Source organism: Salminus brasiliensis, chromosome 2 (assembly GCF_030463535.1).
Source record: "Salminus brasiliensis chromosome 2, fSalBra1.hap2, whole genome shotgun sequence".
NCBI classification, from domain to species: domain Eukaryota; kingdom Metazoa; phylum Chordata; class Actinopteri; order Characiformes; family Bryconidae; genus Salminus; species Salminus brasiliensis.
Genome location: NC_132879.1, coordinates 17,669,706 through 17,689,381, shown reverse-complemented (window position 1 = coordinate 17,689,381; position 19,676 = coordinate 17,669,706). Strand labels below are relative to the sequence as shown.

Sequence of the window (19,676 nt, the reverse complement as noted above, 5' to 3'; positions counted from 1 at the left end):
AAAAATGTACTACATTACAAGCATTTTGCACCACAACCATTATCAGACTCCTCTAGAGACTGACACAACTCCCCCCTCAGTATCTTACAGGTAAAGCTGTCTAAGGTTCAGCTTATGGCTCAAACAATTCTTTACCATAACTTTTTTTTTTTTTACCAAAAACTATGACTTAATTAAAAAAGATCATCTGAAGCAAAACACAGTTGAGCATTCAGAATAATAATTCTATACTATGAGGATTGCCCTTATGTTAATATTATTATTATAAAATGATTACCCTTGTCAAACAATTTATATATATAGCTAGTTAAGATCAAGCTGTAACTAGTAACTGTAAAAACAGTAGATGGCGCTGTGTCTGACACCTCCCTTTTATTGCCATCTTTTGTAAGTTGTTCACTAGAAATTCATCAGAATGCCTTCCACTCTTTCCACTTCCACATTTTTTAGTAGCTTTACAAATTCAAGCCCACTGAAATGAGCTTGCTTTGAAATTCAATGAGTGTAAACACAAATGTTTTCATCTAGTTTTGCAAAATCATGGATTTTAATGTCAGCCAAAATCATGGACTTTAATGTCAGCTGTCAGTGAATTCATTTACCCAGAACAGTATTAGATTGTGTACATATTTGTTCATTGCATTTTCCACACAGAAAATTGTTTTTGATGCCTTTTTGTAATCACAAACATCTGTACTCTTTATATCTCTAACAAAACTTGTGGATCATTACTTTTTTTTTATTGGAATCCAATATTCCGAAGGTCAGCCAGTTTAGCTCTTCCCCAATAAGTTTATCTTGTAAAACACATACACTTAAATGGCCACACATACAGTCTCTAGTGCTGCACCAGAGCGCACACGCACACACACAGTCCCAATGGTTATCGCAGCAAACCCCCAAATCACAAGTAACAATGTTAAAAAGACGGCAAGTTAAGCAAAACAAATATGGCTAAACAGTCAAGAGAAGAGTAGCTCCTGTGAGGGAGGTCGTTTCTTTCTCTTTGCAGTCGGCAGCACTCTCAATTGTAGACCTTTATATGCTTTCCTCGGACAGCAGCAGATGGGCGCAGGGTGCCTGGGATGAGGTCACTAGTGTCCAGTCCTTAGAATCTGAGGTTTGTTTGTGTGAAATAGGTCACGAGAGGCCTGATGTCCATGTAAAAGCCAGTGTTGAGACATGAGTATAATAAATTAGATGAAATCCAAGGAGCTGCCCAGTATTAGCGCACTGGAGTTAAAGAATAGGAAAACCAATACAAGTCATTAGTGGTATTCTGTGGGGCAGATATGAACAGCCAGAGGAGGTCACTGCAGTCACAGCAAGGCAACGTCTTCCCGCAAACTGCTCGTTTTGCAGTCAGTTTAGTCCCCGTGTTTGCCTGTTTGATCTCCAGCTGTGATTTTCGGTCTATAATCCTCCTTCTGTGGTTCACTCTGCCGTGTGGAACCATAGGTCCACTTTTCAACTCTTAAAGGTCACCTGAGGAGGAAAAGGAAAGGAAAGTTTTTAATGCTGAGAAATCAATTTATCAGAATCCCGCCAGTGCAACAAGCAAGAAATGCCAGTGTGTCTCACACACGGTTGATATATTGTTACCAAGATGGATTACTGTACGTCTAAGTAATATCGGGTATTGGCAATACTAACAATTTGACATTTGTTTTTAGCTACATTACCCTTGTACCTTGGATGACTAAATATGTTGAGGGCAATCACTGTTTAAAAAAAACAAAAAAAAAACAAAACCAAAAAAAAAAACTGTTAAGATGTATAAACCTCTTTATAATGAACAGGTCAAATGTTCTATGAACCAGAGAAAACCAAAATCCAAACTTGTAACTTGTAAAGTTCTAAAACTAAAAATGTGCACAAACAAAAATGTCTATTAAGAAAAGATAATAAACATCCAATACCTCTATGTGAAAAAGCGTTTTACTTTACCTAACTCCTTTTAGCAGAACTGCTACAACTCAGTGACATTTGCAGGCCTTCAAGCCTAAACTATACATTAAAAAAAATGTCTTGTTTTTCTTTCTTTTTTTTCTTTTTTTTAAACCACTGTGAGGTAGACTGCCTTGTGTACTTTGGAGTTTGCTGCTTAACCCAACTTACTGAGTTAAGCAGCAAACGTGCTCTTCAGTTTCAGTAAATGGACAGATCTGACATTCCTTGTTGCATTCTGACAAAGCAGAATTCATAGTTCCCTCAGTGGCATAAAGGCACCCAGGCTCTAATGCAGCCAAGCACAGTCCTTTTGAGTCGTCTATCCAGAACACATAGTTTCAGGAAGATAATCTAGATGGTTATTAGCAAGCTTAAGACAAGCATTTATATTGATTTTACTTAGCAATGGTTTCTGCCGATGATCCTATTCTAGTGCGCCCCCCCCCCCTCATTAAGGAGGCTTGCAGTCTATTAGATGTTGTACTTGGTTACTTTTCTTTTAGAAATATGTTGGGACGCCCCAAACCTTTTTTTTTGCCAGACTAGCTATACACTACTACACGCTAAAGTAGAGCAATATGACAATATTTTATCATATCGTAATACATTTTGTTATCGTGATACACAATATGCTTTTCTAAGCATATCAATGATATGGTCACTGCTTAAAGAACACATTTCATTACAAACAGTGTAATTAGTCTGAATAAAAGTTACTGTACTAAATATGGAAGTGTTTAGATGGTACTCACTAAAATCTCACTATTGATGCATTTTGTCTGCAATCACGTCTATCGTGAAATATCGTGCATTGTGAAAATATCTTTAAATATCCTGATATTTTTACCACATCGCCCTGCCCTACTACACTCCACTATAAAAACAGAGAAAATGTAATGTGACAAACATGCAACAATTCAGACATTTTGCCCAGGCAGACACTTTTCCACAACAATGATTATATTGTAAGATTCTGAGACTGATCAAAGACCAGCTCACCCAGCCTGCAATAACTGCATTTATGAGGACAAAATCTAAGCAGAGCTCAGCACTCTGGTGCGCGTGACCAAGACGACCCCAGATATTACAGCTTCCTGTGATTTTTATCTTTTATGTCTGTTGTTTCACACTTCCTTCATTTACAGTAAGGGAGGCAGTAAATAACATTTCCTATTCAAACTGCAGGGTGTGTTCAGACCACAGAGTTACAAAAGTGTCCATGTTTGAGAAAAGAAAAGCTTCACTATAGATTGAATGTGATAGAAAGGTTAACACTTTAGCATTCCCTTGAGAGGACTATTCTTAGGCATTCACCTGATGTTTTAGAATAGATTGTATGATTTTATGTTAAGTGTTAAGTACCTTAAGTCACGACACCACACAACGACAGTTCATGCAGTCCTGTCCGCTTTCATCAGGAGGATTGAGCTTCCTCAGCTTGTGCTGTCTGATCTCTCGTACTAGTGTGTAAAAGGCATCTTCAACGCCCTGTGGAGCACAGTACACATACATTACCTTCCACATAAGGTCACCTTACAGTACATCCACACATTAACCTCCACACGCCAGCAGTTCCAATAGAGTCTCAGACACTCTTAAAACAGAGCTCCAGATCCATCTGATCTGATAGGAATATGCCTAAGAGAGTCTGCTCTTTTTCACAGGCTCAAAATATCTACGCAACTTCCTGATTTGTTTGGAATCAACAACTCTGTGATTCCGAATCACAGGAAGTTATGCTCGAGAGGTGTTTGGAAATAGACGATTGCAAGCTTACATATTTAACTGAAGTTACAGTTCAATCCTATGCACTTGGACAACACTGTGAACTGAGCAGACTTAAGATTTAACAGACACCAAAGGGGCATCTAGAGTTGTATTGGTTTTGGATTTTCTTTAATAAGTTACACTTTCGTTTTTGTAACTTCTACTGCCAGCCTGGACCTGCTATTTATGCTTCTCGTCACACCCAGGGCTTTTCATTTAAAAAAAAAAAAAAAAAAGAGAGAAAAAAAAAGACTCAAAGCAGTTTTTGTGGCCCATCTTTGCCACTAGGTCCGACAGATCAGCACACTCATTTGTGAAAGGAATGCTGACAATAAAACACTCTAGACATGAACTAAACATTAATATATAACATATGTACACAGAACTATACTGAGATTTTAGGCACCAAAGCACATTATTTAAACCATTTCTTTCAGCAATAAGAGTCATTTTGCTTGCAAAATTATCAGATCACATTAGAACAGAAGTAAATATAAATACAACAAATAACAACAAGAATCTAAAATAGTGGATTTTTTTGTATGAGCTGGTTTGAAAAACAAAGATTCCAGATTTCTCTGGGGCACCACAAATACAAATAACCTTTATGCAAAACATAGTGATTTTATGTCACTTTTCCAGAGATCTTCTCCTTCTCTTAGGAGTTACCACCCAACACCTGATTTAGCAAATCAATGCTCAACGACTTTAAATCAACCTGATTTAACAGCATTAAGCACTGATTTACTAAACCAAGTGTTGGGTGATTACTAAAAATAATACTAGTCTCCCAAGAGAAGAGCTTGAGAAAAGTGACCATACTAGATCACTACTTTTTGTATAAAAGTTACTTGCGTTATTATTCCTATTACTTATTGCACTGGATGATGAACACTGTAATGACGTTCTTTCTCTACAGTCTTCAGACTCTTAATGAGTCACCATCACCTGCAGTGTTATACAATGCACTCATCTCACATCATCCCCTGTGTATGAGCGAATCTGCGCGCATGTTTGTGTATAAAAGTGACAGGACAAGGTCACTTCACAGTACTGCAAGTGTGCGGATAAAAGCCTCCAGTGGCTCTTCTCTGCTTACTTGTCTGGTCTTGGCTGAGGTTTCAATGTATGGGATGCCGTAGCTCCGTGCTAGCTCCTGCGCTTGCCTCGTATCCACTGTGCGAGCTGGGAGGTCACATTTATTACCCACGAGCACCATCGGCACATCGTCCGAGTCCTTTACCCGTTTGATCTGTTCTCTGTGAAAGGGAACACAAAGTGATGAGATTCACTGGTCAGAGACAAAGAGGATATTATGCGTCTATTGTGCAACGGCTAATGTTTTGCAAATTCATGGTAAAATGACGTGCAGGTGCAAGCGTGCTCACAGCAGCTCAATCTTGCTTTCAAGCTTGTAGTTAGCTATGGAGCCAATGATCATGTCCCTGGGTGTCTTTCAGGGCTCTGCCAGTTGTCTCTGTACTGGCTGTGAGGGGGTTAGGAGTAAGACGATGCCACTGTACAGCATGTATTGTAACTGTATGTGGTTGTGTGTGTGTGTGTGTGGAAAACTGACAGACAGAGTGCCAATTTAATTACCCTGGCTGCAACTAAAAAACTAAAGTGTGTATTGATTTATGTAGGTGAGAATTTAACTCTTTAAAATCTAGAGTTATTATGTTTGACATACATTTAACTTATTGCTGTCATGCAAAAACCTTGCATCTTCAAAATGGCGAATTTGCAGAAGAAGGAAAACAAGTTCTAACTGTCAATGGAAGTCAATGTAAAGAGATCTTAATCCAAGTCATTTTGGAGCATTTCTATTGATCGATTCATCATGAAATTCCAACACAACATAATGAACTACTGCCAAATTTTAATTTATGTCAAAAAGTTAAAAATGAAGATTCAATGTTTGTGTAACAGTGGTGTTACATTACTTTTTTTTAAATACTTATTAATAAATAATATTTGTATTGAATTAATTATCAACAATAACTGAATTTCAAGGGCTAGGATTAGCTCACATTAAGCCAAAAGGAAGTTTCCCTTCATCACTGCAGAAAATTATAAAACCACAGATGACCTAAAGAGGGCAGGACACTGAATGAACAAAGATTAAAATTTAATGATCACGACTTAAACTATGTTTCAAGATTAGCTTGAACAGGTCAAGCCGATGCTTTGTCTATTGTATACATACATTATTATACTCCACCAAAGCAAAACAACGTCCACTATCTCTATGTACTGCCCATAAATAACAAAAAGAGCATAATTCATTTATCCCCCTTTTCTAGTTCCTCTTTTATGTCCTTGAGTGCTCGCTATCTCCTTTCCACGCTCCCGTCTGCTCTCTAATTGAGTTTGGATCGATTTCATTGGCAGCTTACTGTAATCTTTCACTCTGAGGCCATATTTCCTCTAGCCACAATAGAGGCAGCAGAAATGGGGCAGATGCCATATGTTGTGTTCTTCATCTGTAATTCTTGCTTCACAATTTGTAAAAATGACTGAAAAACACAGATCTGCATTTGCTTAGAGGTTCAGGACAAAAAGTAGTCCATCAGCCAAGACATGCTTGATATCTGAGGTTTGCTTCTTTTTTGCACTGGAGCTACGAGGCTAATATAGGTCATTAGTAAGGGAAACTTATAGTCACTAATTAGCAGCTTATTAGTAAGCTTCTTTCTGTGGTTTCTGACACTGATGTACCAATGATACCTACAAAAATGGACAAAGCAGCCATGTTCAAGTCTTTATTTGTATGTTGGTCTATTTCTTTTGTTACACAGAAGAAAGTCTTCCTGAAACAGTACTTTAAATTCCCCATCTACTTAGTTTTTATGATTCTCTCCTCTTTATAGTTTCTCTATAAAAATGATTTCTTCAGTAGTTTTCCCCTGTGGGATTTAAGTTGGATGTAACTAAATTCAATCAGAGTTTGTTACCTTAATAAAAAAAAGAAAGAAAAAAAAAGAATGCCTTCCTGCAAATTCTGCTTAGAATGGGATGCCAAAATTAGCTTTAATTTCACTAGTTTATCTAACCTGCTCCCCACAGTAAACAACAAACAGTGTAGAGTGTCTCTACAATGCTGCCGAAACACAGCAACACCTGCGTTAATCAATGTGAGTTTGCCAGTCACACCAACCACATGCTTGCAATTTTAAAAGATTTTGTATCAGTTATATACGGTGAATACATGCGTCAAAAGTGAATTTTACTAAGTGGAAATTTTACTAAACATGCAAACAGCGGCCACTGCCAATCACTCTGCGATCTGACACGAAAAACAGACCTGTACTGGTGAATGTCCTCAAAAGACTTGGTGTTATTAATGGCAAAGACACAGAGGAAGCCCTCTCCTGTCCTCATGTACTGGTCCCTCATGGCGCTGTACTCCTCCTGACCTGCTGTGTCCAGGATGTCCAGTAGGCATGTCTCTCCATCAATCACCACCTGCTTCCTGTATGAGTCCTAAAAATAAATAAATAAAATCTAGAAATGTTCTAAAGCTAGAGCAGTCAACAAAAACTCGGGTACACACTATTAACCACTCCAATCCAATCCAAATGAGTTTGTAAGTAACAGTTTTGATACAAGACTAAATCCTCATGGCAAGCTGTATGGTATACAAGTTAATTGATAATTAATTAGGTAATAGAGGCTGAACTATTTATAAAAATAAAGGTCAAAAGAAATACTGAATGAAGTGTAGTGGTGTTTTTTTAATCTGACAGTAGGGCCCAGTGCACACAAACATGCAGCCCAGTGGTCTTGAATGTTAGTGCAGTGAGAACAGCTATGAAAAGGACATTGTTTGTCCAGAGGCAGGCGTGGTGGGAAAGGAGAAAAGAGAGGGCAGAAAGACACGGACATGCGGACATGCATGCGCGCGCGTGCGCGCGCGCACACACACACACACACACACACACACACACACACACACACACACACACACACACACACACACACACACACCCCTCCCTATGTCTCTGAGAGCAATCACTGGCTCAAGCTTCAGTATACAGATAACCCTGAGGTTCATGTGACAGCATAAGAGTGTAGTGCAGTGGAGTGAGGGAAAGAAGGAGATAGATAGACATGTAGAACAGAGAAAGGAGGGACAGAGTGCGAGAGGCGGAGAAAACAAAAGTAGTACAATAACCGATTACTACTAGAACAAAAGCAAAAGACAAAAACATTGAATTTAGAAATTAGGTTCATTTTATGGCAGCTTGTCTCATATGGAGATCTTTTTACTTAAATGTGACTGGAAAGGCCACTGAAGAACACTGAACACATTGTCATGGTCATGACACCAGTTTGAGACGGTTTTTGCTCTGTTACATGGTGCATTATCATGCTGGCAGTAGCCATTAGAAGATGGATAATCTGTGGTTAACAAGCATAAAGTGTGCCAAGAAAACATTCCCCACATTATTACACAACCTCCACCAGTCTAAACTGTTGACAAGAGATATGGATTCACATTTTGGGCAAATTCTGACCCTACCATATGTGTATCTCATCAAGATTTGTCAGACCAGGCTAGGTTTCTTCAGTCTTTAGCTGTCCAGTTTGGTGAGCCTGTGCCTATTGCAGACTTCGCTTTCTGTTCTTAGCTGACAAAAATCTATGTGTATTCTGCTGTTGCTATTGTGTCATCTGTCTCAAAGTTGAACATGTTATATAATCGGAGAGGCCTTTTTGGATTTTATTATTTAATGTTTATTTTTAATAGTACAATATTCTAGCTCATCCTGTATTAACCATCATGCCACGGCCAAAATTGAAGCAGCTGGCCCATATTTACATGATTTTATGCACTGTGCTGCTGCCGCACGATTGGCTAATTATATAATTATATTAATGAGTTGTTCCTAATGTGTCGCTCACTATGTGTATTTGTTATGTTCCACCAATGTGAAAACCTTGTTCATGATCTTGTATTTTCTAAACATTTGTTCCAATAAAGCTGCTGAATTCAACAGCTTAATGACAAACAGAGATCAAGTTACCAAAGATTTAAACTACATGCACATCTATATGGCATATATACATACACCCACACTCACACTTTACCTCTATGGTAGGGTCATATTCATCCACAAAGTGGTTCTGGATGAGTTGGATGGTGAGAGCGCTCTTGCCCACGCCTCCAGCTCCCACCACCACCAGCTTGTACTCAGTCATTCTCTCAGCTCCTCTTCAACTGCTCAGCCCTGCAGGATTCCATAGGGAAACAGCTTTAACGCAACTGATTTATAGACGAAGAAACAGAGCAAACAATGACAAGAAAGGATAGTAGGAGTATATAAGGAAATTAATATGGTACAAATACAAATATGCAAGTGTAATTGGAGCATTTGTACAGTCTCTGGATAAGTATATAAACCAACATTGCGATGGTGCCCTCAGCTGTCTATATTTTATGCCAACCAGATGCACCTTTCATTACCTCTCCTGATCTTATGTTTCTATGTGAAGGAGTGGGCCATTAAAGCAGTCAGTCACGAACATAAATCAGGACCCTTTTATTATGGGATTCATTTCAGCCCAACAGTGTCACACTGCACCCTAACCTCTTACTGTGCCAGTATCCTATTACTGTATACACAACCAGCTACACTGATTCTAAGCATAGAGACTAAATTAATGCACACTTACGTGTAATCTACAGTTGGCCATGCAAGTACGGTTAGTGTAAATAAAGAAAATTTTAAAAATATATATATATTCCAGAAATATTTAGAAATATAAATAAATATTTAAAAAAAGAAGAAGAAAAATGAACAAAAATGCTACTGACTCTCTATGAACCTTCATCTACTACCAGGATAAGTCAAGCTTACAATCATCCCTTCACCAGTTGTCCAGATGATACTGAAAGTTGTGTTCTGTTCTTCTGTGCCAAGCTGTGCAGTCATGACACAGCAATACTGGTTGAGGAGATATATGGACCAACCAAGTAAAGTGTTATCGCACATTGAATTCCAGTGTAGTACTTTAATAGGACACCACCGTTGCAACAAGTCAGTTAATGAAATTTCGTCCCTCCTAGATATGCAACTATGAACTGTGTGTGGTATTAATACATAATTCCTATATAGTTAAGAGAGGCTGCAAGTCCTGCTTAGTGTTATGATACATGTATCATGGCTGTAAGTTAAACTCATCAAAAATGAATCATAAAGCCATGCAGAACACTTTAAGTTGTATGGGTTAAATAAATAATAAAGAATATAAAGACATTTCCTTATAATCTTCCACTCTTAAATTGGCTTGTGGTTACGATGTCAGGTTCACATCACCATCTTGTACATCATCCAGAAGTGTCAGGAATTGGTCACACTTTCTGTGTAAAAGTGTTTTCAAAGCAAAATTGTAGGTCCAAACGATCCAAAACATCCAATGATCTACCCAAATCTAAGAATGTATTAATGACCATTTGAGGTTGTCTGATTTCAGCACCTGCACTGATGCATTTAGTAATGGCTCAATGTGACAGTGCTTCTAGTCATTCAGGAAGACATCAGCTGATGCAAACCTACTTAGAGATGCATTGAGATATACAACAATAATAAGTTAACAAGCACTACAGGAGTGCAATTCAAAACTAGTACTATCAGGGAGTCCCAAAATACAGATACCTCGTTAGAAACACAGCCACATATGCCTGCAGCAACACAGTAGTAACATCCTGTGCAGTGAAACCAGCAGACCTTGAACACAGTCTATCTTGATCTCAGGGTGTGTTGTCATATAATTAGAAGTATATTTGCCATTGTTAGCCCTGTGAGAAGGACCAGTGCTTGTGCCGGAGATGACAACAACAACTTCTACATGCAAAAAAGCTGCCTGACGGAATAAAAAGCACCTGTAACAAGCACTTGCCGCCAAAATACCCTGGTTACCAAACTTCAGGGAATAATGTTCAGAGATAGGGGAATCAGGGATTTAAAAAAAACGGCAACAGGATCACGCCTCTCAGTTAGAGTTAGATACAAATCTAGCTTTTAACAAACACCCCGAGATGGCATTTTAAGCGGTGGTGTAATTGATAATCAGTATAAACAAACAAGATTTTTATACTTATTATTAACTGCACCCACACTTATGTGACTCCCACATTATTTTTAATATTATATTATTTTACAACACATACAAACCACCAGAACACCTACTCTGTATTTCAAAGCTTGGATTCTTTCTCAGACAGTATATTACAATTCAGGAAACACACAGCAGAGACTACTATTAATGTAAATCTCACAACCCGTAAATCTTAAAGCCTCTGGGAGTTTTCTTTTGGCTTCCAATGGTTCCCAGTGTAAATGTATAAAGTATGTCTTATGAACATCTTCCCAAAGTCTAATAAATGTCTGCTGTATTTTACCAGGGTTGCTCCTAAAAGTGGGTCAGTTTAAGTGTTTGTTGTTTTCAGGTTTTTATTCCTCTGACCAGTCACAAGGCTAACATGTCTCTCCCCTCTTATCAAGTCTAAACAACCTCTGCAACCAGGGAGATCCACTACGCTTACCATAGGAATAACACTATGGTGACTACTTTTGTGTACCGTTACACCTCTAAAACAAACAGAATTTCATATTATTTTTCTATTTCATATTAGATTTCTCTCTTTCATATATGTTTAAATTAAATTAGACATACCTAGTGGTTTATCAATTATTTATCATAACAATAGCAATTATTGCCAGCCGGGGTTCAGAGTTGAGCTAAGCTTTGCGGCACAGTCCTGAGTCAGTACTGTAAATAGCAGGGTTTTCAGTATGGCGGTGCTGGTGATGCTGGAGGTGGTATATGCCCAATCCTGACAGACTCAGGTCTCCCAGTCAGAACATTTAATTAGTATCCTGAATTAGTATTCAAACAGGGCCTGCAGCCTTAAGTGGTGTCAACTCTGGAAAGGGTTGCCCTGATGTCAGCTGTGGACAGACTCTCAGTCCTTGGTCAATGGGAGGTGGGTTTTTTTCTTTTCGGCTAGTTTTTATGTGCTTCAAACCATGCGTAGAAGTTGTTCAGTGAGTCTGTGAGCAATGATTCACCATCATAGACACGTAGTGTCAGTTTGGAGTGATATCCTGACTACAAATAACTGATCATACTAAGAAGTGAGAAGCGGTATTTTTGCACATAATATGGAACAAAATATCGATTTAGCAGTTCTCCTAAAGTTACTCCTTTAACAGTAGCCTAGCAGATCCCTGCAAGCAGATCTCTATAATGAAAAAAACTGATTTGTTGGACTCTGCTAGCAGGCAGAGGATCACAACCACACCCTGCCACGGCTGATGAACTAGTTGGAGCGTTATTGCATCTGCCTATCTGTAACCCCTCCCACTAAACAAGGCACAGCTGGGGTTTGCTGTTCGTTGACATGGGCCTTTAAGGCCTGGTCAGTAAAGTAAAGAGAAAAAGAAAGAGAGAGAGAGGGAGAGAAAGAGATGACAGAAAGGTACTGGACATGTTTATTGCTCCCAGTCATATTTAAAGGGCCAAATTCCTATGTAAATGGATTTATGCACCAAAACAGTCAGGATCCTTTGTTACATGTCCATTTCTAATGTCTCTTTGTCAATTACAATTATGTTACTGTGCTGATACTATGTAAAATATGCCCTGCTCTGAAAGGAACTGAATCTCATTCTAAAATCTAGTAGACTAGTATGCTTGGAATTTTACACTGAAAAGCAAGGATAGCCCCTTTTTTCTATGAGGCAGACTTTTTAACAGATTTTCTATGATTTTGGTTTCAAACTATGTTTAAATAAAAAGCCCAGATCCCATTTCTCTGCCCCACTCTCATAGTAGGCCCCTCCCCACGCCTGAACATAAGACTAACACATGAGAATGATCAACTCTACGCACATCCCGGACCTCTGAGGCATGCTACAGGAACAAGGAAGAATCACATCAACAGATTGGTTAGACACATGGTAGGACAAAGGCTTGTCAAAAGGCAAATACACACTCTGAAAACCCCAAACATTCCACTTTCAGTTTTCACCTTTACAGGGGAACTCCATGTTTTAAGGTTACTTTAAGTGTGCTAATGCTGGTATGGGGAAAAAGAAGCCTTTCATACCTCACATCTGTTTATGAAATAATAATAAAACACAGCGACACTGATCAGGCATAACATTAACACCACCTGCCTAGTATTGTGTAGGCCCCCCTGATGCCATCAAAGGCATGGGCTCCACAAAATTCGGGACCAAGACATTAGCAGTAGATCCTTAGGACAGTAAGTCCTCCACATTGGGAGGTGGGTCCTCAAGGGATCACTTCAGCGACATTACCCTGTCACCTGTCACCCTAATGTTTTGGAGAGGCTCTGACCCAGTCGTCCAGCCATCACTTCTTGCTCATTTGCTTTTAACACGTCACCTAACACAGCACCTAACACAAGAACTGACTGTTTACTAGCTGCCCAATATATCCACCTCTTGATAGATGTCAATAATTAGGATAATCAATCAATGTTTTCATCAATGTACCATTTGACAGTGGTTTTAATGATATGGCTGATTTGTGTATACCACGAATGTTTGACCAAACTAGGGCACAATATTTAAAGATGCAACATAGAGTTATTTCACAGATGTTGATTGCAGGGTCTAACCAATGTATTGTTTGGTTGATAAAATCACCCAGTAAGGTTAAGGTTTTTAATCTAACCTTATTGACATTTTTTAATGCCAACTGAAGAAATGAACCTAAAAAAAATTAATTAATAAAATTTGGGAAACACAACACCATCTTTAAACCATTAGCTTGGTGTAAAGAGCAAACAAACCAAGAAAAGGCAGACAGATCTATATGTAGATTCATGGGTATTTGTTTTAACATGTTGAAGACAAAATTAATAGGTGCTGCTCTCTAGTTAACTAATCAACTTCACATGTTCCAACATTTGCTGACCTAATATAGAACATTTCATGTCTTCCAAATAAATACATGTTGCTATTTAAGAGCTCGCAACCTGGTTGTACTCCTTTTCTTCAAAAGATGTCCAAGCAGGCATTGCAGGACATTTGATGACTGTACAGACTACGGTGTTTGTTGGGCGATAAAGAAATTAACTAAACTAAACATGTATGCCACTGACTAGTTATATTTGATCTAATACACCAAACAGTGATCATTTTGTTATATTTTCATCCACAATAATTTAAGTGATATTAATAATTATTAACAGTATCAGTCTATTTGTTTTAAGATGCTACTGCTAACAAAAAAGACCCTTAGTCTATTAACATTTTCAGTAAACATGATCTGATTTATTAAGAAAAGCTTATTTTTCAATCTGTAGCTTTGAATTCAGACTACAAGTTGTCTTCTCTGAAATAATCATTCATAACAACCCACACATCTCAATCAGAACAGGCCAGGACCAGCAGAGAGGATTAATAATACAAGCAAACAGATGGAAATGATTGCACTCACTCTCAGTCGCCAGCGCTACTTCTTGTTGGGGCATTTTGTCTGTTGATAGTGGTGCTGAGAGAGGACTTCTGAGCCCATCGAATATTCCCTAGTGTTTGTCTCTCTTGCTCTCTCTCTCTCTCTCTTATAATTAGTTACTGAGCACAGACTGCTTTCAGAAAGATAATGAGCCCTCTAAGCACCGTCGATCTGTGTCTGAAACTGGATGTTTTGTGCTGGAGAAATCAAAACATCAGCAGCAGACGTTTATCTATTTTCAATATCACCCAGGTATAGCATACCTTGAATGCATAGCTGCTTTTAATACAGATTTCAGGTGTAATGTAATGACCAAAACCCCATAAATGCTATGCGGTCAATTTTTATTTAGGTCAGAACAAGCAATTACCATGTAAAGAGATTTAAAAGAATACTACAGATATAAATTCTTTGACTGCTTGATATGGACAATAATATCCCTCGAACAGAACAGAATAGAAGCGAAACCAGAAACAGAACAGAAAAATCATTGTACTAAAACACATTCATAACATAAGTTGAAGCATCGGCCCATTGGCTTCAATTAGAAGTGTGTTGACTCAATAGTCTTCCTTTTCTTTTCCCAAGAAGGGCAAAACACACTGAACTTATTTTCCATGGTAACTGACTCTCAGCTACAGGTGCAGCAGATTGAGATCAGGTTGAAAAAGCACTGGAGTGTTCCTTTAAGATAAGCTCATCACACCATGTCATGATAGAGATCCCACAGACAGAAAATCAGCTCCAGGCGTTTTTTCTAGTTGCTGTACTTAAGAGAAAAACGTTTGCAGGTCTCAGCCTTTGAAACAGATGCCAGAGCTAAAGAACTACACACGACAAGTGGGGCAACAACTAAACCCACCCAGTTCTTCAGCTCTGCTGCGGCACCATGTCAGAGCCAGGGGCTGCATATAGCCTGTCACAGTGATCTGGGTAAATGAACAGCTCATTTTGAAACTCTATAGCCCCCCTGGACCCTGAGGGTAATCTTACATGACAGCACACCGACTGTAAGTGGGAGAGTCCACAGACAAGCCCAAAGGCTGCACTTTACTTACAACCGCAAGGGCACAGAGGCCAGAGTGTGTGTGTGTGTGTGTGTGTGTGCGCGCGCACGTGTGTGTGTGAGAGAGAGAGAGAGAGAGAGAGACAGAGAAAGTTGTTCAACGTAAAAAGGCAAATCTGATGAGACATTTTCACTTCAGGAGATGATTTCCTCCTGATATTTAAAACGCACAAGGAATATTGTGCTTGTGATCCAGTATAACTAATGATATGGGTGTAACAATTTCAATACAGTTTCAGAAAAAGTAAAAACCAAAAGAGTGTTTAAGAAAGTGTGGAATTTTTAAAACGTATATCACCAATATGCCCTTCACTCTGTTTCAAGGCTCTTTCAGTTACTGTATTAGATTTTGTTTTTATCACTGTCAGTGATCACAACCCAACGTCTGGGTGTATTCTTACTATTTTTGGATTGTTTGCACCATTTGATTTATTTTTAAACAAGGAAACACTGCTACATCTCAATCGTGTGTGCCCAAAATACAATCTTTGATTCTTTTTTGGATCAAAACAATCTATGTGCATAATTCGAGCTCTGAAGACTTTTAACACATAAAATTAAAAACTTCAAATAGTGACTTTACAATTAGAGACAGCACAATACCACTTTACTTTCCCTATCTTGAGCATCGTCGAATAGTGACATGGGCCCATACTTGTTCTTAAAAGGTGCTCTATGACGGAAAACTGTACTTTCCTTGGCATAGTTGCATAATAAGAGTTTGGTATATGGAAGTGACCTCCTGTGATGCTTAAACACTGTTCAGTCCTCATGGAAATGTAACATGGGCAAATTCTGAACCCCTAAGACTATTCCGCAACAGTTCAGATTCACAACACCAAACCTGACATACATCTAGACTACTAGTGAAAGCCTTTTAAGACTAAATGCAGCAGCTACGTCAGTAGAATCAAGCAAGGCTAAAAAGGCAAATAAGCTGAGTTTTACTGTAAGCCCAAAAAATTATTAATAAATAAGCAAACCATCCCATTACTGAGTACCAGCCAAACCCTCCCAACCGCCTACAATCTCTTCAGCTAGCTAACCCCCCCCCCCCCACACACACACACACACACACACACAAGTGAACGGCAACACTACGTGGTGAGATATCAATGTTCTTGATAGTGCTAAAAACAAAGCTATTCTATACTATACTACATCATGCTGTGAGTCCTGTAAGCTGTCTTTCCACCTATTCTTCCCCCCAACCCACCCCCCCCCTCGATACGTGATCCAGCATTTTCTGCTGATATATGCCCAGTATCCATACCCATGAAAACGGATACGCCATCTCTACTTAGAGAAAAAAAACTGCCATAACCCTGAGAATATGTGCATAATATATATATCATCCATAATATGCATGAGTTTACATAGCTAACATTAATTTGGCTACAAAGGAAAATAGAAAATAGCCTTATAGAGTGAAAAACAGTCAGAGAATCTCTCCTTTCCCAGATTCTTTATAACCCAGTCTATTGGTTAAAGGATCCAACCCAGGCTAAGCTGTTAGCCTCCTACAGCGATAATTGATTTTCAATGGAGTGAAGATGGTAAAAGGAATCTCTCCAGGGAAGAGACGGAATCAAACACTGTGGAGCCATCAGAGAGGCAGGGTAGACATCATCCCTCAAAATAACACAGATCGTTGAAGTCCGGTACTACAACACTGTGCCCTACATTATGAGCTCTACATGACAGGGCATTAGCTTGATCTCAAAAATATTTTATTAAGAAGGAGCAATTAATAGTACATTACAGAAGCTGTTTAACTGCTGCATGGTTAGAGGCTGCATCTATAAAAATAACCTGAGCTACTGATGCCTGTGCCATTACATAAGGGCAACGAAACTGGTGCCCTCCACAAAAACAATACGCCGTGTGCAGACCGGTCTAAATGGCCAGCATTACATGGGCCGTGGCTTTTGACACAATATTCAGAGTTCAAAAGCATGCGAGTGATCCAGCTTTTCACAACCAGATCCGTCTTATTCTTGTCACGCCTGTAGGAGCGCTTCAACACCTTTAGGCTATGTTTTTAAGATCAGTAAATCTCACACTCAGAAAATTAGGATCTAGTATTCTTGTAGAGCTGGCCACAGCCAGTTTTGTTAAACACCTTGTTGATCAAACTGGTTTACATCTGTGTTTTTACTGCTGCTGTACGCTCTTATACTCCATGACCTCCTCCCTTGTCTTTTCTGTTTGTTTGATGGTCTGTCTGTTTTTGTTGTGATGCAATATTTTGCAGAGATGTGCATGTTTGTGTACATTACTGTAAAAACTAAAACAGTTAGGATCTAGAAAATAAGAATAAACATACTGAATGGTTATTGCTGAAGGACTTCACCTATTATTATTTTTTTTAATAAACATTGTCTCATATTTAAATAACCTCTACATATCATTTTCTCATTGGCAGAAAAAAATAAAACCACATGAAGGTTTATTTTGTATGAAAATAACCTCATTCCACATCTCCAGAACACTGAGTTACATTCAATCCAATGCATCCTAAATTTCAGCACACAATTCAATCATCCAAACACTTGATGAACACAATTAATGAAATTAAATTGTATATATATATTTTTTTGTTCTATAAACAACATTATTTCCACAGTCAGATGCAGGCAAGGGGCTAATAGACCTAATCCAAATAGATCTACAAAAGCCAACCAGTCACAAGTCTTCATCAATCACAGTATTATGAAGCGTGGTGGGCAACACAACCACCTTCTTTGTGGCAGACTAGGGTTCGATTCCCAATCCAGGCAAGCACACCATGCTAACAATAAGAGTCAATGGGCAGGATAACATAATCCAGATAGAAGTTGCTCTGGATAGGAGCGTCAGCCAAGTAACAGGCTCATGCAGGCACGAAAGGACATATACATACATACATATATATATATACACACACACACACACATATATATATGCACATATACATACATATACACTGTATGGGTAACACAGCTGTTCCTGTGACTTGATTCCCCGGCTGGACAAGCTCACCACGTTACACCAATAAGAGTCAATGGGCAAGACTCCTAACACTATAATCGCCTACTTGTGCAAGTCACTCCCTAAATAAGAGCATCAGCCAAAAGCCATCAATGTGAATGTAAACACACAGACTGTTCCTCCTAAGGTGGACAAATATGATGTACAGATCTCAAGGTCTCCCAATTCTAGGGCCACTGTCACAGATAAGGTGCAACACTACTAAACAACATTACTGTTTTTTTTCCACCATTAATACTCCAATTTAGCCCTGACATGGGCTCAATCTACGCCTAGGAAACCATCCCCCAGTCTTTTATTAATAGGTGTGCATTTAATGCATCTCACTGAAACATCTGCTTGAATGAGCTGCTCAAGGAGGAAGCCACCACCACCACTAGTGTCTATGAAGGCTGTAGTGGTATGCAGCTTCCGCACTACTCCCTCCTCTTCACTCCAGTATGGTGGGGCGTCTCCTCTCCTCTCCTCTCTGCCTGTTTGTCTGTGAAGCCCACTCCCAGCTGTCACATGGAGCCACCCCAAACTTCACTAACTCCCGCTGCCTTCATCACTACAGCGGGGGTCCACAGCTTGTTCAAATCAGAGGTCCTAAAAGAACCGAAGCCACCGCGTTTGCTCGGTTTACGGCCGCTCTGGGTGGTACAGGCGGGGGTAGCCCTCTCCCTGTGCTGGCGGCACTGCCTGTTGCTTTAACTGGTGGCGGTGTACACAGCGATGTGTGTGTTTCTTATTCTGGAGGACACGAGTAAACGCGTTAGACGTTAGCTAGCTATAAGCTCCCTGAAATCTTTGACTAACGGTAGCTGACTGACTGACTGGCCGGCCGGCCGAGCGAGCGAGCGAGGAGCGTCTAGCATTTCTACTTGGTTGAAAAACAGCCGTTAAATCACGATAAGCGAAACACCAAAACTCAGCTCTAACCAACATTTCTTAAAGCTGGCGGGTCGTACGTGTGGATGGTAGCTAGCCAGATACCTGTGTTCAGAAAATGTCCTACTTACAACAAGCAGTGCTCCAATCTGCCAGCCAACGGACGGGGAGATTTCGGTCCACTTGATTCAGGCTAGCTATTAACGTTTCGGTGAAATTTCAAAACAGGAAGGTGGTTCAACCGCCAGCAGACTCCCCTAACCTGCGCTCGGTCTGAGAGACAGACGCTGCAGACAGCCTGTTCGCTTTTCTCTGTCGAAAGTCTGTGGTCTTTGCTGCGTGTGCGCCCCAGACCGCCGCAAACAATGTGCTCCTCCGCCCGAGTGCAAAGGAGTGAGGCAGGCAGGCAGGCAGGCAGGCAGGCAGGCAGCCCACGCCCAGCCCCACACGGCAGCACCGCCCAGGCCAAGGGCCTCCAGTGGGGCTGCCGGAGGGCTGC

General features: G+C 39.7%; 1 protein-coding gene across 1 annotated transcript; it reads right to left on the bottom strand.

Moving 5' to 3' along the window:
* Positions 1-517: 517 nt before the first annotated feature.
* On the bottom strand, positions 518-19,564 carry hrasa (HRas proto-oncogene, GTPase a). The gene is made up of 6 exons (XM_072669043.1): positions 19,309-19,564; positions 8,809-8,948; positions 7,022-7,200; positions 4,817-4,976; positions 3,313-3,438; positions 518-1,485 (listed from the first exon to the last, which is right to left on the bottom strand). Exons 2-5 carry the CDS (start codon positions 8,917-8,919, stop codon positions 3,319-3,321), a joined length of 570 nt encoding a protein of 189 aa, XP_072525144.1. The 5' UTR covers positions 8,920-8,948; positions 19,309-19,564; the 3' UTR covers positions 518-1,485; positions 3,313-3,318.
* Positions 19,565-19,676: the final 112 nt, after the last annotated feature.

Bases quoted from the DNA above. Each gene is read 5' to 3' on its own strand.
- hrasa (XM_072669043.1), bottom strand. From the start codon at position 8,919: ATGACTGAGTACAAGCTGGTGGTGGTGGGAGCTGGAGGCGTGGGCAAG. The intron at 4,977-7,021 runs GTCTGTTTTTCG...TCCCTTTCACAG, and splicing joins GAGGACATTCACCAGTACAG to AGAACAGATCAAACGGGTAA. The intron at 3,439-4,816 runs GTAAGCAGAGAA...TGTGCTCCACAG, and splicing joins CCTCAGCCAAGACCAGACAA to GGCGTTGAAGATGCCTTTTA.